At 40.7% G+C, this 15343-nt stretch overlaps 2 protein-coding genes across 5 annotated transcripts in view; one reads left to right on the top strand and one right to left on the bottom strand.

The window, feature by feature from the left end:
* RALGPS1 (Ral GEF with PH domain and SH3 binding motif 1) overlaps positions 1-15343 on the bottom strand; it is a 310289-nt gene that overhangs the window by 171673 nt on the left and 123273 nt on the right. The window lies entirely within an intron of this gene.
* The window catches only part of ANGPTL2 (angiopoietin like 2), a 44340-nt gene that overhangs the window by 23022 nt on the left and 5975 nt on the right, over positions 1-15343 (top strand). For both annotated transcript variants that reach the window (XM_084821514.1, XM_084821515.1), the window contains exon 3: positions 14658-14851. In XM_084821514.1, the coding sequence (XP_084677640.1) occupies positions 14658-14851 (194 nt within the window). The remainder of the gene's footprint in view (positions 1-14657; positions 14852-15343) is intronic.

Here is a 15343-nt window from a genome sequence, read left to right on the forward strand (position 1 = left end):
CCACACACTGCCATTTTCCACATAAGACTACGATTTAGTGTTACATGCACAAATCTACGGAATTCTGCAGTCTTCCCTACTCCGTCACAGCCATAAGGAGACTGGAAGCCTTTTCTTACATTTTTAATTAACCAGATGTACTTGTTATGTCTGAATCGGGACAAATTCTGGTTAGTGTTATCTATTGTCAAGGGAAGCAAGCCAACTTCAACTTGTGGTTAATTATCCTGGCTTGTTTCCCTAAACTACAGCAAACACTAATCACAGTTCTCAGTTCACATGAAAAGAGTAATTGTGGTTATTTGAAAATGGAAATGAAAGATGGATAAAGAGAAGGCAGGGGAGCATGTGAGCCAAAAGATCATTCATGTGGTGCTAAACTATGGTTTAGCATTATGTCCAAATGCAGAGACTCGGTCTTTGAGAAAATAAAAGTCCTCATAAATTCTTATGATGTATATTTTTAAATTGTAACCCACTCTGGGTCCAAGGGAGCAGCATATGAGAGATTCAGATAAAAAGTCACTAAATATAGCCTCTAAAGTTCTGTGTCTGGACAGCACCAGGATGGGGGACCATCCGGGAATCCCTAAATATGCTGCCTTAAGTTCCATCATGGAAGCAAGGCAAGATGCAAAAGCAGTAAATAATAACAAAAACAGTGTTTTGTTTTTTTAAAAAAAAATCAATTGCAAAACACATTTTGATAGTATTTAAAAATCCAGTGCAGTCATTCTACACATCACTGTTACTATGCTAAATGGAAAACACGAACTGCAAGTTCAACATTTATTTCTATAACTGGGACAAATATGGCTATATATAAGACCGTCTCAGATTTCAATGAGAAATATAGAGGGTTTTACCCTTTTATGGCATATTTAATACACCATAAATTTAACAGAAACATTTACAATTTGGGCAGAATTTCATCAACTATGTCATGGTCAGTTTTAACCTCTTTACAAATCCCAAGAGAAATTAAAGCATAATGGATACCATTTTTCAAGGACCAGGAAAGAGTGTCTTGTAACAAAAACTAGGAAGAATTTGCAAGCAAGCAGCCAGATGCCTCAGACAGCAGACACCACTGTTGGAGAAGAATATTCTCACAAACCTCACTATAAGAATATATGAGCAGCCTCTGCGGTGTCATAATTCAAGAGACATGATTTTTGGACTGAACAAATTATTTTCTGAAGTTAGGATTACAGTTGTATATTTTGGTCAAACTGGTTACCAAATAGTCTTATTCCAAAACAGAACATATGAACACAGCTGCTGTTGTTCAGCAAAAAGGCCATCAAGATGCAGGACCGTATAGATGCTGTGATTTGTCAGCAACTGAGAAAAACACAGAATGTGATACTGGGTGCAAAATCCAGCTTCCTGATAATCTCAGCTTTCATTTTCTTTTAAAGAATAAGTTGCTAGCCCTTATGCCTGGCAAACTATGCTTGAAAGTGGGTAGATAATGCTGCTGAAATCTCAGAAAATAGAGGATGAGCTGTTCCAAGTGCCTTGCAGAACTCCTTGCTTCTCCCTTTGACTAGCAGAATTAGAATATTGCAATGTAGTAGACATTGCAGACTTATGCAAGATAAGCAATACAATACTTGCCATTTTGCATAACTGCAAAATTCAGCTTTTTTTTTGCAGCTGAGCTATTATAGCAATACTATTTCTGAAAACCATGGTCTAAACTATTTAGATCATGGCAAGGTCTAATGGAAAGCATTATGTTAGAAAGGTCCAACACATTGCACAATGGGTGGCTATTTATTAGTATTTATTACTAATACTAATTTATTATGGCTCTTTATTAGTAATGTCTGGGGCACCATAAGATGCTGTGGATGTCTTCCTCCACAACTGTAGACAGAGGGAGAAAAGGGAGCATGCTGATGGGAGGGGAGAAGCCAGGATACACAGTATCCTGTGGCCTCACAAGCCCCCTCTCGAGCCACTAAATGGTAAGTCAACCAGACAGGCTTAGAGGCCCATCTAGCTGCTTTTTGTATTTGAAACGGAGGAATGGAGGCGAAATCGCCTCTGTCCTCCTCTTGCCCTGCCTGACTCTTGCTGGCAGGGCAAAGGATAGGAAGAGGGCTCTGAACTTGGAGCCCTCTGTCTATCGGAAGCACAACCATGAATAAGTTCATGGAAAGTAATATATTTTCTCCTTCCACTCATGGTTCTTTGGGTCCAAGAACATGACTATAGCAAAATGCTAAACTGAAAGATATATCATTTTTTAAAAATTTTTGAGTACAATTATATCAAAATAAGGCTATTTCAATTCCATCTTGTAAGTGACTACATGTTAATAACACTTTTCAGAATAGGGAAATGAGTAGTGAGTTCTTGCTGCAAACTGTATGAGTAGAAATGTGAAGGCCTTTTTCAGCAAAAGCTGAAAAATTCAGGGGAAACACAGTTTCTCCCCAGCTTTTTCTAAGAACCTTTTTTTTTTGTGGAAAAATTAAATAGTTTTGGATTATGAAATATTTTCTTTTAGAATAATGAATAAAATGCTTAAGACAAGGTGTTCATATATTGCTATCCAGCCTTTACTCCCACCAAATGATCTCTAAATACTAGGTAATAGGAAGACTTTTAGAGGAAGACTATAGATGTAAAAATGGCGTTTTAAATCTGCTCTGTAAGATTCCCAGCATAGCTATTTCTTCCATTCCTTATTAAGATTACTGATCTAATATATAATTTATGGATAGATATTTAGAGATGCTCCAAATCATGTTCAGTTTCCCAACATGTGATTAGAGTCACTATATCATAATATGTGAAGAGAATGTGCATTCTTCACAGTTTAGATTTTGTTCTATAGAGTTCAGAGCTTCTTCTGATTAAATGTTTTAGTAGTCAATGCAGCTCTAAAACCTACATGTGAGAAAAACACTGTAGGTTATCCTGCCACTGCCACCACATGTGACAGAACAACGTGTGGGTTATCCCACCTATGTTGTTTCTTTTTCTTCTCCTTCTCCTCTTCCTCTTCCTCTTGAGTATTGGGTTTATGGAACTCACTGCCACAATTTTAATAAAGTTCCTAATTAGACTTCACTGTTAGGAAATGCTGCCTCAGCTATAGAACCTTTAACTGCTGCCACCAAAATAAACTCTCTATGCCTAAAAGAAACATAGCCTGGTTCCTAAGGCATACGCATGGGATTGACACCACCATGAGAGACAACCTTTCAAAATTAACTAAAATCAAGGTGTTTATTAAGGAAAAATATTTACAAAAGGGAATAAAATGTCATTCTTCAAATAATAGGTTGAGATTGATTAAAGGCTCTTAGGGTGCAATCCCATGGGGATAGTTGGCCGCCTCCAAACTTGGAGGCAGCTGACTATCCAATACAGGGTGGGTGGAGCATGGAGGTAATCTTCTCTTCTGTGTTCCAGTCATCCTGCATTTATGGCTAGACAGCTGATTTTGGCTGTCTAACCAGGGTGCCCTGGAATGGGGGGGGGGGGCGGTCAGCGCATAAAAATCGTCATAACTATGCTTCCACAGTCCCCGCCCTGCCCCACCCCCAAGAATGCCCTCTTTTTGGCCACTCTGCGCTGGTCTTCCGAGAGCGGAGCTGGGAACAAATTGTGCCTCCTGTGAGGTGCCGAGGGAGGGGAGTCAGATTTCTGGGAACTGAGCTCGGAGCACTGGCTCCAAGCTTGGTTCCCAGGAACTGAAAAATGCTATGGCCATCTAGACGCTGTCTAGCAGCTACAGGATTGCACCCTTAAATTAAATAGGCTTGGTTACAGTTTCTAGAAGGTACGAGAGACTACCCCAGCTAAATAAGCTCTCCACAGCTTTGCCTTCAGACCAAATTTCCCTAAACTCCACCCCAGCCAGTTTCTCAGAAATATGAGCAGATGCTGTACACCACTTTTCCTCTGCCTCCAGATCTTCCTGCTTCCTCTGGCTTCTAGGATAATTCAGATGTTTCAGAGACTACTTGCTGAAGTTCCCTCTGGTCAGACATAAAATAGGAACCTAAAATTATTATGTATAACTTGGTTTGTTCATAAAATTATCATGTTTGGTATATTATATTTAAAAGTATTGTTTATTTAAACAGTAATTACAAATTTACTGAGTATGCCTTTCAATATTTTTTAAAGTGTAATGGTAATTTTATGAGCAAACCAAATTATAGATAATACATTCTAGGTTCCTAAAGTAATAAAGTGACTTTAGATCTGTAAAGAACACTAAAAATATAATATATAAAGCATATTTTTCCATTTCGCTCCAAATTTCTGCTTTTTCTAGGGGCAGGGAAAAACACACACATCCCCCCACCCCCCCAGGCTTTAAGATTGCAAAAAAAAAAAAAAAATCAACTCTAAGCATAAGCCAAAGGTGAATAAACACACTGAGATGAAACTATCAGACTCTATCTACATCCTGGATCCTTTGCTAAATTAGCATTTTGGCACTGTCCATATCCAGCTTTAGTAACTGAACGGGAAATTCCCAGGGAGATTTTCTGAGAGAGCCTTTTTCCAAGAGGAAACAAATGAATTCAAAGAGTTAAATAGACAAAACAGTTAGCAGAATAACTAGAGTGTAATTGGACCTAGAAGCATAAGGTGTAGTGCCAAGCCAGACTCTCCAAGGAGCCCAATTCTACTTCAAGGTTCAAGCTCTCCGCTGCAATACATTTTGAGGAGCCTAAAATTGCTCTCAAAGAGATCTCTACACCAGCCTAAAATCCTGCATTTAAAACGGGGCTTTCTGCTTCCGTTTTAAATGCAGGATCACGATGACTCCCTTTTTCACTTGCTTCCTCCCCCCCCCCCTTCTCCCCGTATCTGAGGCTTCCATTATCTTTCATTGATCTCGTTCCTCTTCTTGCTGCTTTTATTCTTTTCATGGAGGAAACAGCAAGCAGAACACAATGGGGTAATTTGATAGCTCATTATCTGCGATCTATTTAAAAATGGAACAAAGGGCATTTAGTGCAGGAGACGCCCTGGAGGGTCATGGTGTCATGTAAAGAGCCTGCAAACTTCTGTGATGGAGCAATTTCAATTGCAGGATAAAAGCTCCATGTGAAGAAAGCCTGAAATGTTTCTATGGATGAATGGAATCCCGTGATACACGCTGGAACTTCACTGGGAGTTGGCAATTACTTTGGCCTTGTAGATTTGGACAACTCTGCCAACTCTTCACATGCACACACACACACACACGGTTTTATAGCTAGGTTTGGCTCTTTTCCTATGGATCACTGTGACAAGCCCCTACTTCTAATACAGATCAGCAGTGTCCCCTGATCAGTTGGCACCCTGCTGGCAACCTGAATAGTTTTATCTAGCCTTATCTCATTTCTTTGTCCTCCAAAATGCAAACAGAACCCTAATCCCTTTTCTTGAATAGGCTGATTGGTTTCAGCCACCAAAGAAGGTGGGTCCAACCACCAGGTAATTTTCTGATTTGCTGGCTAGATCACAGACATCGGAAATGAGGCTATCTCATTACTGGACCAACCATCAGTCTCTGCAAAGGGGGTGGCTTTTACTGAGCAGATATCTCCATAAAAAGATCTTTTCAGTCCTGCTAGAGCTTCCTATACACCATTCAACTGGGAGCCAGATACTCTCCCTCCCTCTCACAAACCATCCTCTCTGCAATAAACTTGTCATATGCTCTAGGATCCAAGGGGGAGTCTACATGGAAACGGAATAAGAAGTGCTTCTGGTATTATCTGGATGCTCATGAAAACACTTTTGGTCCATCCCAGGCACACGAAGCAAAAATGTGGAGTAAACACTACCGTAAAACCCATTTTTCACAGTTCAAACTGCACTTTAATCCACCTTACTTTGTGACTGGATGGGCGGAGTCCCACTCGTAGAACAAGGTCATCAACCCCATAGATGCTGCTCAGACAATGAGAGAGGCTTGCTTCTTCCCCTCTCATTATATTCCACTGCTCAGGGAAGTTTAACAGAAGAGATGAGTACTGTCGGATAGTTTACCCTACACCTCTCTCCCTCGCATCCACCAACTGTGAACCAGCAATATTGAAGCCCAGGGAGAGACCGATGGGTGGGCAGACAGGAGGCGTCTAGGTCCTGCATGGAGGGAAAGGGTTGCCTCCCTCTGCTAGTGCTCTGGAGTCAGCAGCGGTGGCTATTGCTGCTGCCGCCTCTGCTTCCCCGACCCAAACTAAGCCTCCTCCTCCTCCCCACAAACACACAGGAAAATCATACACACAGGGGACTGTTCTGAATGGGATACATGAATGAATCAGCGGCTGCTATTTGTGAATGGAAAAAGCAAACTGCTGTGTTACTCTGAAGGGGCAACCCAGTGCGATTTCGTGATTGGGGAGGTTTGTTACCAGCCCTGTCCATGCTCCCTTGCTGTACTGGCTGCCCTCTCTCCCTCCTTTCTGGGTATTCTTTAGTTGTGGGTATATCACTCCACTGCAAAGTTGTAGGTGTATTGCAGTAACAGGAATGTGAAATACCACAGCTGTAGGCTCCTGCTACTGGCTGTCCTTTCTCCTTCAGCTCTGGGTATTCTTTATTGTGCACTACATATAAACAGGCTACTCCACTATTGAATGAATGAAACAGCGCTACTGCTATTATGAATGGGAAAAAGCAGTAAGGCTTTTTCACTTATTCTGAAAGCAGCCCTACTGCAAATGGGGGAAAAGAGGGCATGGGAGGGAGGGGTAGCCCCACCCCTTGATCAGGTCACTTGCAGGTCACAGCCAGGTCACAGAGGCATGCCCAGGATTTAATGTGGGGGTCAGAGCACACTGCTGCGAAACCTCTCTGGAGCCGCATTTAAGAAAAACATCAGAGTAAAAGGACCTTCTGAAAATGAGCATTTTGGGGACAGATGCTGTGGGATGACAGTGGTTTGACAACAGCGTCATCTGTCGCAACCAACCCCAATGTGCTCTACCACGGCATTAAATTGGTCATGTACATTGGCCCCAAGACTACTGAAGTAGGTAATGTGAGTAGATAGGTTAGACTGATTTTTATTTTTTTTTAGTTTTATTTGGAATTCTGTGTATGTGTATGTTTGTCGCCTTCCCTGGTTTTTTCCTCTTGTTTCTCTCTCCCCACCCCAAACTTCTTTTTATATTTGGATATTTAGCGGTGTTGTTCTAAAAGAGATTTCTCACTGAACTCTTCCTTGCGTGAGAGACCACATGGTTACAAAGCTACTGCTGGTGTTCCAAGATTTTTAAGAGTTTTGGGAAGTTCTCTGTGTCTGGACTTTGGGAAGGAAAGTCCAAAGCACCATTCTTTTTCTTTTTTCCTAGGTCTGGGCTAAAGGGAGGGGTCCTTGTCAATAGGGCTCAGAAACTCCCCAAGCAACTGGACAGACTAGGGTGTGTCAGGAAGTTCATCTTGACTGGTGGCAGCCTATCAGAAACTCTTTTCCTGTGGAACCCATATAAAGAAAGAGTCCAACAAGAGGAAAAGTTATCCCCCTTCTGGTCTCTTAACAGTCACCCGTTTCACTAATTTATGGGAACAGATACACATATACTTGTTCAATAGTATAAAATAGTATATTTTACTTGTGTTCTGGAGAAAACCACTACTTTTGATTTGTCATAATTAACAGTTAGCTTGCTTTCCTTACAATAATCAGCAAAGCCACCCAGTGCTCATTTTAACCCAAACCTAGTTTGAAATGATAGCACTGTATCTTCTGCATAAGTAAGGGCATACATTTTATGTGTAGATAGTTTCAGAGGACAGTAATTTGCTCTAAAGGATCTGATGGGAAATTCAGTCAAATACCGCAGACTTTAGCACAACAAAGTTTCCAAATCTTAAGAAAACTTCCTGCCTTTGGGGCCCATCTTCCCTGGCAATGCTGGCTGGGAACGCTGGGAGTTTAGGGCTTTTTTCTGTCTAAACATGCATAGGACTGTGCCTTTAGAGAAGCCTACCTCCCACTCTTGGATCTGGATCTGAATATATACAAAGCTGTATTTCGCTTTATTCAGTTATGGAAAACTTCCTTGGCTCTAAGGGCCAAGCTGGAAATGTATAATGTGCTAGACAGCCACTCATCTACATCTCTAGTATCATGCAATTAACAAATGTACATCATTCCTTCTGATTGTTTAATTTACACCCTCACCATAAGATTTTTAAATCAGTAACTTTTTAACACATCCAGGCTAGTGGGGGGAGGTGGGGAGGTGCAGGGATTGTCACAGTTCTAAAAATGATCCTACTGGTTGCAATCTTATCTAGAAAGAGTTTTCTGTGTAGGGTATGTCAATCCCTGCTTTACTAGTTTGGCTGCAGATTTCATCTAATGGATAAATATTAATTCCTTATAAAGGTGCTAAATATTGTAGGATGAATCCCTATAGAAATATATTCCCTCTCCTGTAAAAATAAACTTAAACCATGCTCTCTCACATAGCAATCTACATGGATAATAGTGGAATAGGATGAAGCATCCTTGTGCATATACATTACGTTAAATGCAGCAACATAGACATATCACTTTTTTAATGTATTAGATGCAATTCTATGTGCCAAGATGAACAGTAGCAAAGGCTTCCTTAACTCTAAACAAGATCTGTACAAGAGAGAAAATAAGTGAAAGTGTATATACAAGCCCAGGCCAATTTAGGAAAATTGATACATAGTTTAAAAATGTATCATGTTGTTACCTTAAATCACATGAGACAATACTATTCTCCTAACTACTGGTCTGGTAAAATAGTCTGTTCACCCCCCCCACCCCACCCCACCCCACCCCACCCCTCTCTCTCTCACACACACACACACACACACACACACAACACACCCAAACCCTCTTCTACTTTTATATATTTCCCATCACCATTTTCTAGCTAAAATTCAAAATGTTTTATTTTCAATTTATCCATAGTACCACATCTTAGAAATGTAACCAGTGTAACCCCCTTATTTTCTCTCATGCAAACACTACCAAAGGGACACTACCAAAACACTCTGCCTTCTACAGGTTTTGCAGACCACCATTAGAAAACGACATTAATCTCTAAGACATGACAAATGGAAACCTTGCCAGAATGTGGTATTTTTAGCACCCCCTGTAACATTCGGCTTCTGAATTTCTTCCAAGAGATCAATTGCTAAGAGCACTTGCATTCATTATCCCCATCCATCAAGCCACTGTGTAAGTCAATAAATCTTTTATTTTTCCAAATTTTAACAGGGATTGCATTTGAAAGAAGAAACTAGAGCAACAAAGATCACCATTATGCCTCAAACACATACTGACTAATATTGCTCATGGAACATTTCATTAATGTAGCTGTAGAACAGGATCAACTGAAATAGCTCTGAGGACCATTTTAATGCTTTCATTAATAGGGCCACACTACTACATTGTCCATAAAAAAGCATTTGTGTCACATTTAGCCCCAGCACGTCATCTGTTCTTAATCAACATACATACAAATGTATTCGTTATTGACATAAATTCATTCTAAGGTAGAGGAGGAATCTGTGGCAATGCTCTCTTTCAAAACTGTAACAAAAAACATGCATCTGTTCTAAAGATAAAGGAATTTGTTCAATGCGGTAAGTGAGATTCAAAAGAAGAGTCGATAATCTAACATGCTATGTCTCTTTAGTCCACAATGTTTTTATTGACTTTCTGGACTAAATGTCGTTAAATATAACTTGTTATATAACAAACACATTTTAAATATACTCTGATGGAGGAGAGCAATACTCTCATTGTTTCTTAGGTGAAGGCAACTTGCTGAAAGTGAAAACATCAAAATGTTTTTACTCCAACAAGTTTCTCTCACCTAAGAAACAAAAAATATTTTGAGGAGTGAAATGGGGAAAGTGAACTGCATTTGCCCACTCAAACAGCAAACATGATCAAGTAACGTTTCTGGGTGAGAAAATCTAGTCCTCTTCCTCTTTATTTTTTTCCTTCTTAGATCAGGGAAATTAGCTGTAGGTAAAAAGAAAGCTTTAATGCTGATCTGTTCAACAAACATGTTCAGTGTATTGTTTTGGACAGTAAAAGAATCCAGTTCTCTCCTCGCACCACTGCCTTGTTGTCCAACTACTGCAATGTTCAGGATTTGGGAAGTGTAACCTGCTTCAGGACCATGACGTGGCCTCCCCATATCCATTTGCCAGCTTTTGTGAGGGTACCTACTCAACACACGAAACACCCCCTCTCCCCTCCAGAGTCGATATGTTAAAGGGAGACTCACCCTACTTCTTCTGCCCGCTTCAAATCTCACTATATATGTTATGACACACATACTCCCCAAGTTCTCTGGCAGACACAAGAGACAGGGGGGTGGGGGGCAGAGCATTCACAACATACAGCTGGCTTGTAAGCCATGCCATACTTAGAATTATCGAATAGTAGGGTTGGAAGGGGCCTATAAGACCATCGAGTCCAACCCCCTGCTCAATGCAGGAGCACTATTCAGGCTCCTGGTCAGTACTTCTTTAAGATTTCTTGGCTCGGTTCTCAAAAGGTGAGGACATGCTTCTGAGTACAAACGGAAGAACTTTCATTCACCACTGAGCAGCAGCCTACATTCTGGAGGGTGTAGCTTTCAGTTGTGCTTGAGCCCAGCAACCAAGTCTGTCTGAGACCAAAACCTTTGCCTGCCTCACTCTGAAGGAGTCTCCCTGCAGGAAGAGGAACTCTCAAGTCCTCTCCATAGAGAGAATTAGTTGTTAGACAAGGGAGTGAGCAAACCAAATGTGCAGTGCTGCCAAGCAGCAGTTGTCAAAAGATAGCCACTAAGCACAAAACACATTCTCACTACTAGCCTCTGCTGCCATTTTTCCTTGGCTTGTCAGGTGTCTGACAAAGTAAACCAAAAAGTACTTGTTGTTCAGTTGTATCCGACTCTTCGTGACCCCATGGACCATAGCACGCCAGGCCTTCCTGTCCTCCGCTCTCTCCCGGAGCGTGCTCAAGTTCATATTCATTGCATCGGTGATGCTATCTAGCCATCTCATCCTCTGCCGTCCCCTTCTCCTTTTGCCTTCAGTCTTTCCCAGCATCAGGGTCTTTTCCAGTGATTTTTCTCTTCGCATTAGGTGGCCAAAATATTTGAGCTTCAGCTTCAGTATCTGTCCTTCCAATGAGCAGTCAGGGTTGATTTCCTTTAAGATTGACTGATTTGACCTCCTTGCAGTCTAGGGGACTCGTAAGTCTTCTCCAGCACCACAGTTCGAAAGCATCAATTCTTTGGCGCTCAGCCTTCCTTACAGTCCAGCTCTCACAGCCATACATTACTACTGGGATGTATGGCTGTGAGAGCTGGACTATAAGTACTTAGCAACAGTAAAAAGAAGAAGAAAAAGAAAAAGACAGCCTTGCTACTGCTACTCTACTGACCTATTTTAACATTTAACCCAAAGCATGGAGACAATGTCTTTGAAATAAAAAGGCTTGTTCATTATTCTGTAGGTCACAGCTACCCTACATCTGAAAAGAAACATACCTCTAGCTGCCTAGAGATATATAGCAAATGTATGAGATTTACAGTACCACCTTGCCCATGAGCACATTATGGGTGGGCAGTGCACTGATGGAGATTCTCTGAATTTTAGTATGTACTGGACTTAAAAGGGACTCCTCTAAAATCAAGGTCCACTAAATTCAAGCCATACAAAAGTGGTGTAGCACAGATTTCTAACAGAGGTATGTAATGATCTGCAAGCAAGCTGTAGCATGGCTTGCAGTGCATCTGACCAAAGTTAGCAGTTGCCATACTTCAGATCTGGATTCTGGCTTGCCTTGTGCTGTGGCACTGACCTGAAAACTCATCATACAAATAATCACTATTACCTCCAGGAAAAAAAAAAAAACACCTCTTCGTAGCATTTGCCCATTACATCCCTGTTGGGTTTGGGAGCAGGGATGGAGGAGTCCCCAGAGGTTCTGTGGATCACCAATTTTGGACAACAGCTACCATTTTGAACTATAAACCTGCTGAGATTCTCAGGCTGCTGAAGAAGCCACCAGATTCAGGGCAAAAAGGCCAAGGTTCAATCTACTTCCCCTTCTGAAAACACAGTAAAAATATTTGTGCCTCTCTTGCAACATAGCTGACACCATTATCAATTCCCATGCCAATGTTATTTTTGGCCAAGTAGTTCAGCTATAAAATCCCTTTACACTATAGGAAGCCAAAGACAACTCTTAACAGTCTCTGTGGAAGTTTCTAGGTTGGGGGTGGGGGAAAGAAGACAAAATATATATGCAGTGTTCATCTAATGGACAGATTCCTAACCAAAGCTGATTGGTACTATTGTATTTTAATGCCTTTATATTGCCCTAAAAATGAACCAGTAAGTAATTTGTAAATTTACTGTAAATTACAGTAAAAATGAACGATCTTAACTTTTCTATGTGTTTCAAATAAATATAGTAAATCTAATGACTAAATGCGTTCTAGATGATGATGGTGATGATGTAAAGTATTTTTTTTATTCTGGAGAGGCTTACATACAATCAGTAAAACAAGACAGTCCCTGCTCGCAGGCTTACAATCTAAAAGGACGTGGCACACAAGGAAAAAGCGATGAAAAGGGAAGAGAAAAACATTAACTAGTCTTTCTGCAGGGCTGGTGGAATGGCTCTGCTTCCTCTCTCATCTCCCTCTGTACAGCCTGCTGGAAAGGCTGATTGTGATGACAGTTGGGAGGAGGAGCCTTCATGGGCGTGATCTCTACTTAGATGAACAAACTAATGCCTTAACTAAGACCCACAGATTATTATCCAATATCCACATTCCAACTGCACTCTACTCATTCTGGTAACCATGTACTTTCTTGCACAGCAATTCCAAACTGCAACGTGTGAAGTGACCTTACACAGAATACCAGATAGCCTTAACATCTTGTCTCAATGTATTTATGTTCTATTTATCCCTGTAACTGCACCTGCTATTCTTCCCTATGACTTTTCACACTAAAATTATACATTCACTAGTAAATCACAATGTTCCATATAAGCCTTACTTCAAATACCACGTTACAATCACATTACATTGTGCAAACTTCAAGTGGGGAATTAAGCTGTAAAAATGCATATCAAGCTATTGAGATGTCTTAATACTGAAGAGAGGTGTTGCATTAAGTGCATCTTACATCTTTCCTGAACTTCTTAAAACAGGAGCTGGATTTCAAACTTGAAATGTAAAATTGTGTCCTAAACATGCTTGCTAAATTTCATTCTGTTATCTTAATGATCAGGTGAGATACTGTGCAGCAAATAAACAAACGAACTGAATACCAAATAGGCAACCCTAACTCAAAAGCCTCACCTCACTTGGTCAATTACAGTGGACTATCTATATAAATATCCTGGGGGCCTAAACAAGAGGGGAGGTAGAAGACAGAGATACAGAGGGAGATCTGCAGAAAAATAGTGGAGGCTGAAATCTGCCTCCCCACCCAAATCTCTAAAACTGGCCCCAGCTAGGATAGCAGATGTGCACTTCTCTGAGAGGGCAGCATAGAGGTACTAGCCCTGAACATGGGGTGGGGGTTGGGGGCAGAATGATGCTGGCTCAGCTAACACAAGGAGACAATGAATGGGACAATTCTGGGTCCTCCTGCTTGGTGGTTCCCTGCAAAAAGATGCTCTTGATGGTGAAAGTGCTTACCCATTCCTGAAGAAAGGATCTCAAGAAGAGAGAAACTGCCTCCCTCTTCCGAAGGACTTAGGGGATAAATGGGATTGGGTTTAGAATACACACATACAGGTTGGATGTCCATAGAGAGATGCTCCCTCCACTCCCAGAGTCAGAGTAAAGGGGCAGCATCTATTCAGTACCAAAAGGATGGGGTGAGGGCGGTTAACATCCATGACATTTTCATAGATTCCCTCTTGAAACAACTGTTTTCAATACCCTGCATTCCCCCCACCGCAAGAATGGAATATGCTATATTTCACATTTTAAAACCAGCACTCCAGAATTATTTATACCCCAAGCCTATTTTTCTGTGCCTGAATATCAAATGGCCCACATGTATGCAAACACATCATTATTTTATTCATCATTTTACAGATATTATTTAGCCACTTTAATTTTGCACAGTTAGATAGCCTGTGGAATTCTACAGTTAATTATTGACTACAGCATTTTAATGCATAAAATACTGTAGATGTCCTCAGTATAAATACTGTTTAAATACTGTTTAAAGATATCCAAATCAGACAGATCAAATTATTTGTATGATTTTACTCAATATCACTATATGTCATGCATTGTACAATATATAGATAGCTATGCTTAATAGACTGAAATACACAGTACTATAGATTGGCAATGAATTAAAACATTAAAAAAATACCAGAGGGAAAGGACAGAATATATTTGTGTCAGGTTCACCAACATCTTCTCCCACACCCATCTAATCAAAACTAATTTTCTACAGAATATAGCAAAAAAACAAAGCACGGTTTCCCTGTAACTGTTGTCCACATAAATCACACATACGGATTGTCAGTCTGATCAATCACCTCTGTGTAAGACTACAGATTGCTCAGCTCAAAGGAAGACTCACTTCCATTATGGAAGTGAAAAAGCTGAAGACAAAGAATGTGCAATTGTGTTAGTGATGGGCATGATGTGTCTGCTTTCAACCAGGTCCTTGGAAAGACTGTCTACAAGCTTTAGAAGATGGCCATGACACCAGTTCAATATACCTTGTGAAACCTGAAAATACAAACCGATTGATGCAGGTCTGGTGTGATCAACGACATGATCCTGGTGGCTGGACAGTCATTCAGAGACGTTTAGATGGATCTGTCAACTTTTTCAGGAACTGGGAAACTTATAAGGTGAGGACAAATAAGTGTGTTTTATTCTAAGAAACATCCTTTAAATTCATATTTGAAAGTCTTTCCAGCAAGAATTTGCCAGAAACGTTTAGGGGACTTGACTGCATGTTTGCATTTCATACAGTCTTAATCATCCCAGAAGAAACCAGGAGTACCTGATCTATTTAAATCAGAGGTGGGGAACCTGTGGTCCTCCAAATGTTTTGGTCTGCCACTCCCATCAACCCTACCCAGCATAGCCAGTGGTGAGGGATCATGGGAGCTGTAAGGCAAAACAGCTAGAGGGCCACAAGTTGTCCTCTGATTTAAAGAGTCATTGTTGTCAGAGGTAACAAAACACAGTCCATCTCCCCCATAGACCTCTTAACCACATAGTTCGTATTGGATTTTGTCAACATTCTCCCAGGAGTGCAGAAGTTAGAATGCTAGCATTTTTGGTAAAGCTAGGACCAAAGAGGGTTTTTTGTTTGTTTGTTTAGGATTAGGACAAAA

Source organism: Heloderma suspectum, chromosome 14 (assembly GCF_057233095.1).
Source record: "Heloderma suspectum isolate Gila_16-S chromosome 14, 16-S_ref, whole genome shotgun sequence".
NCBI lineage: Eukaryota > Metazoa > Chordata > Lepidosauria > Squamata > Helodermatidae > Heloderma > Heloderma suspectum.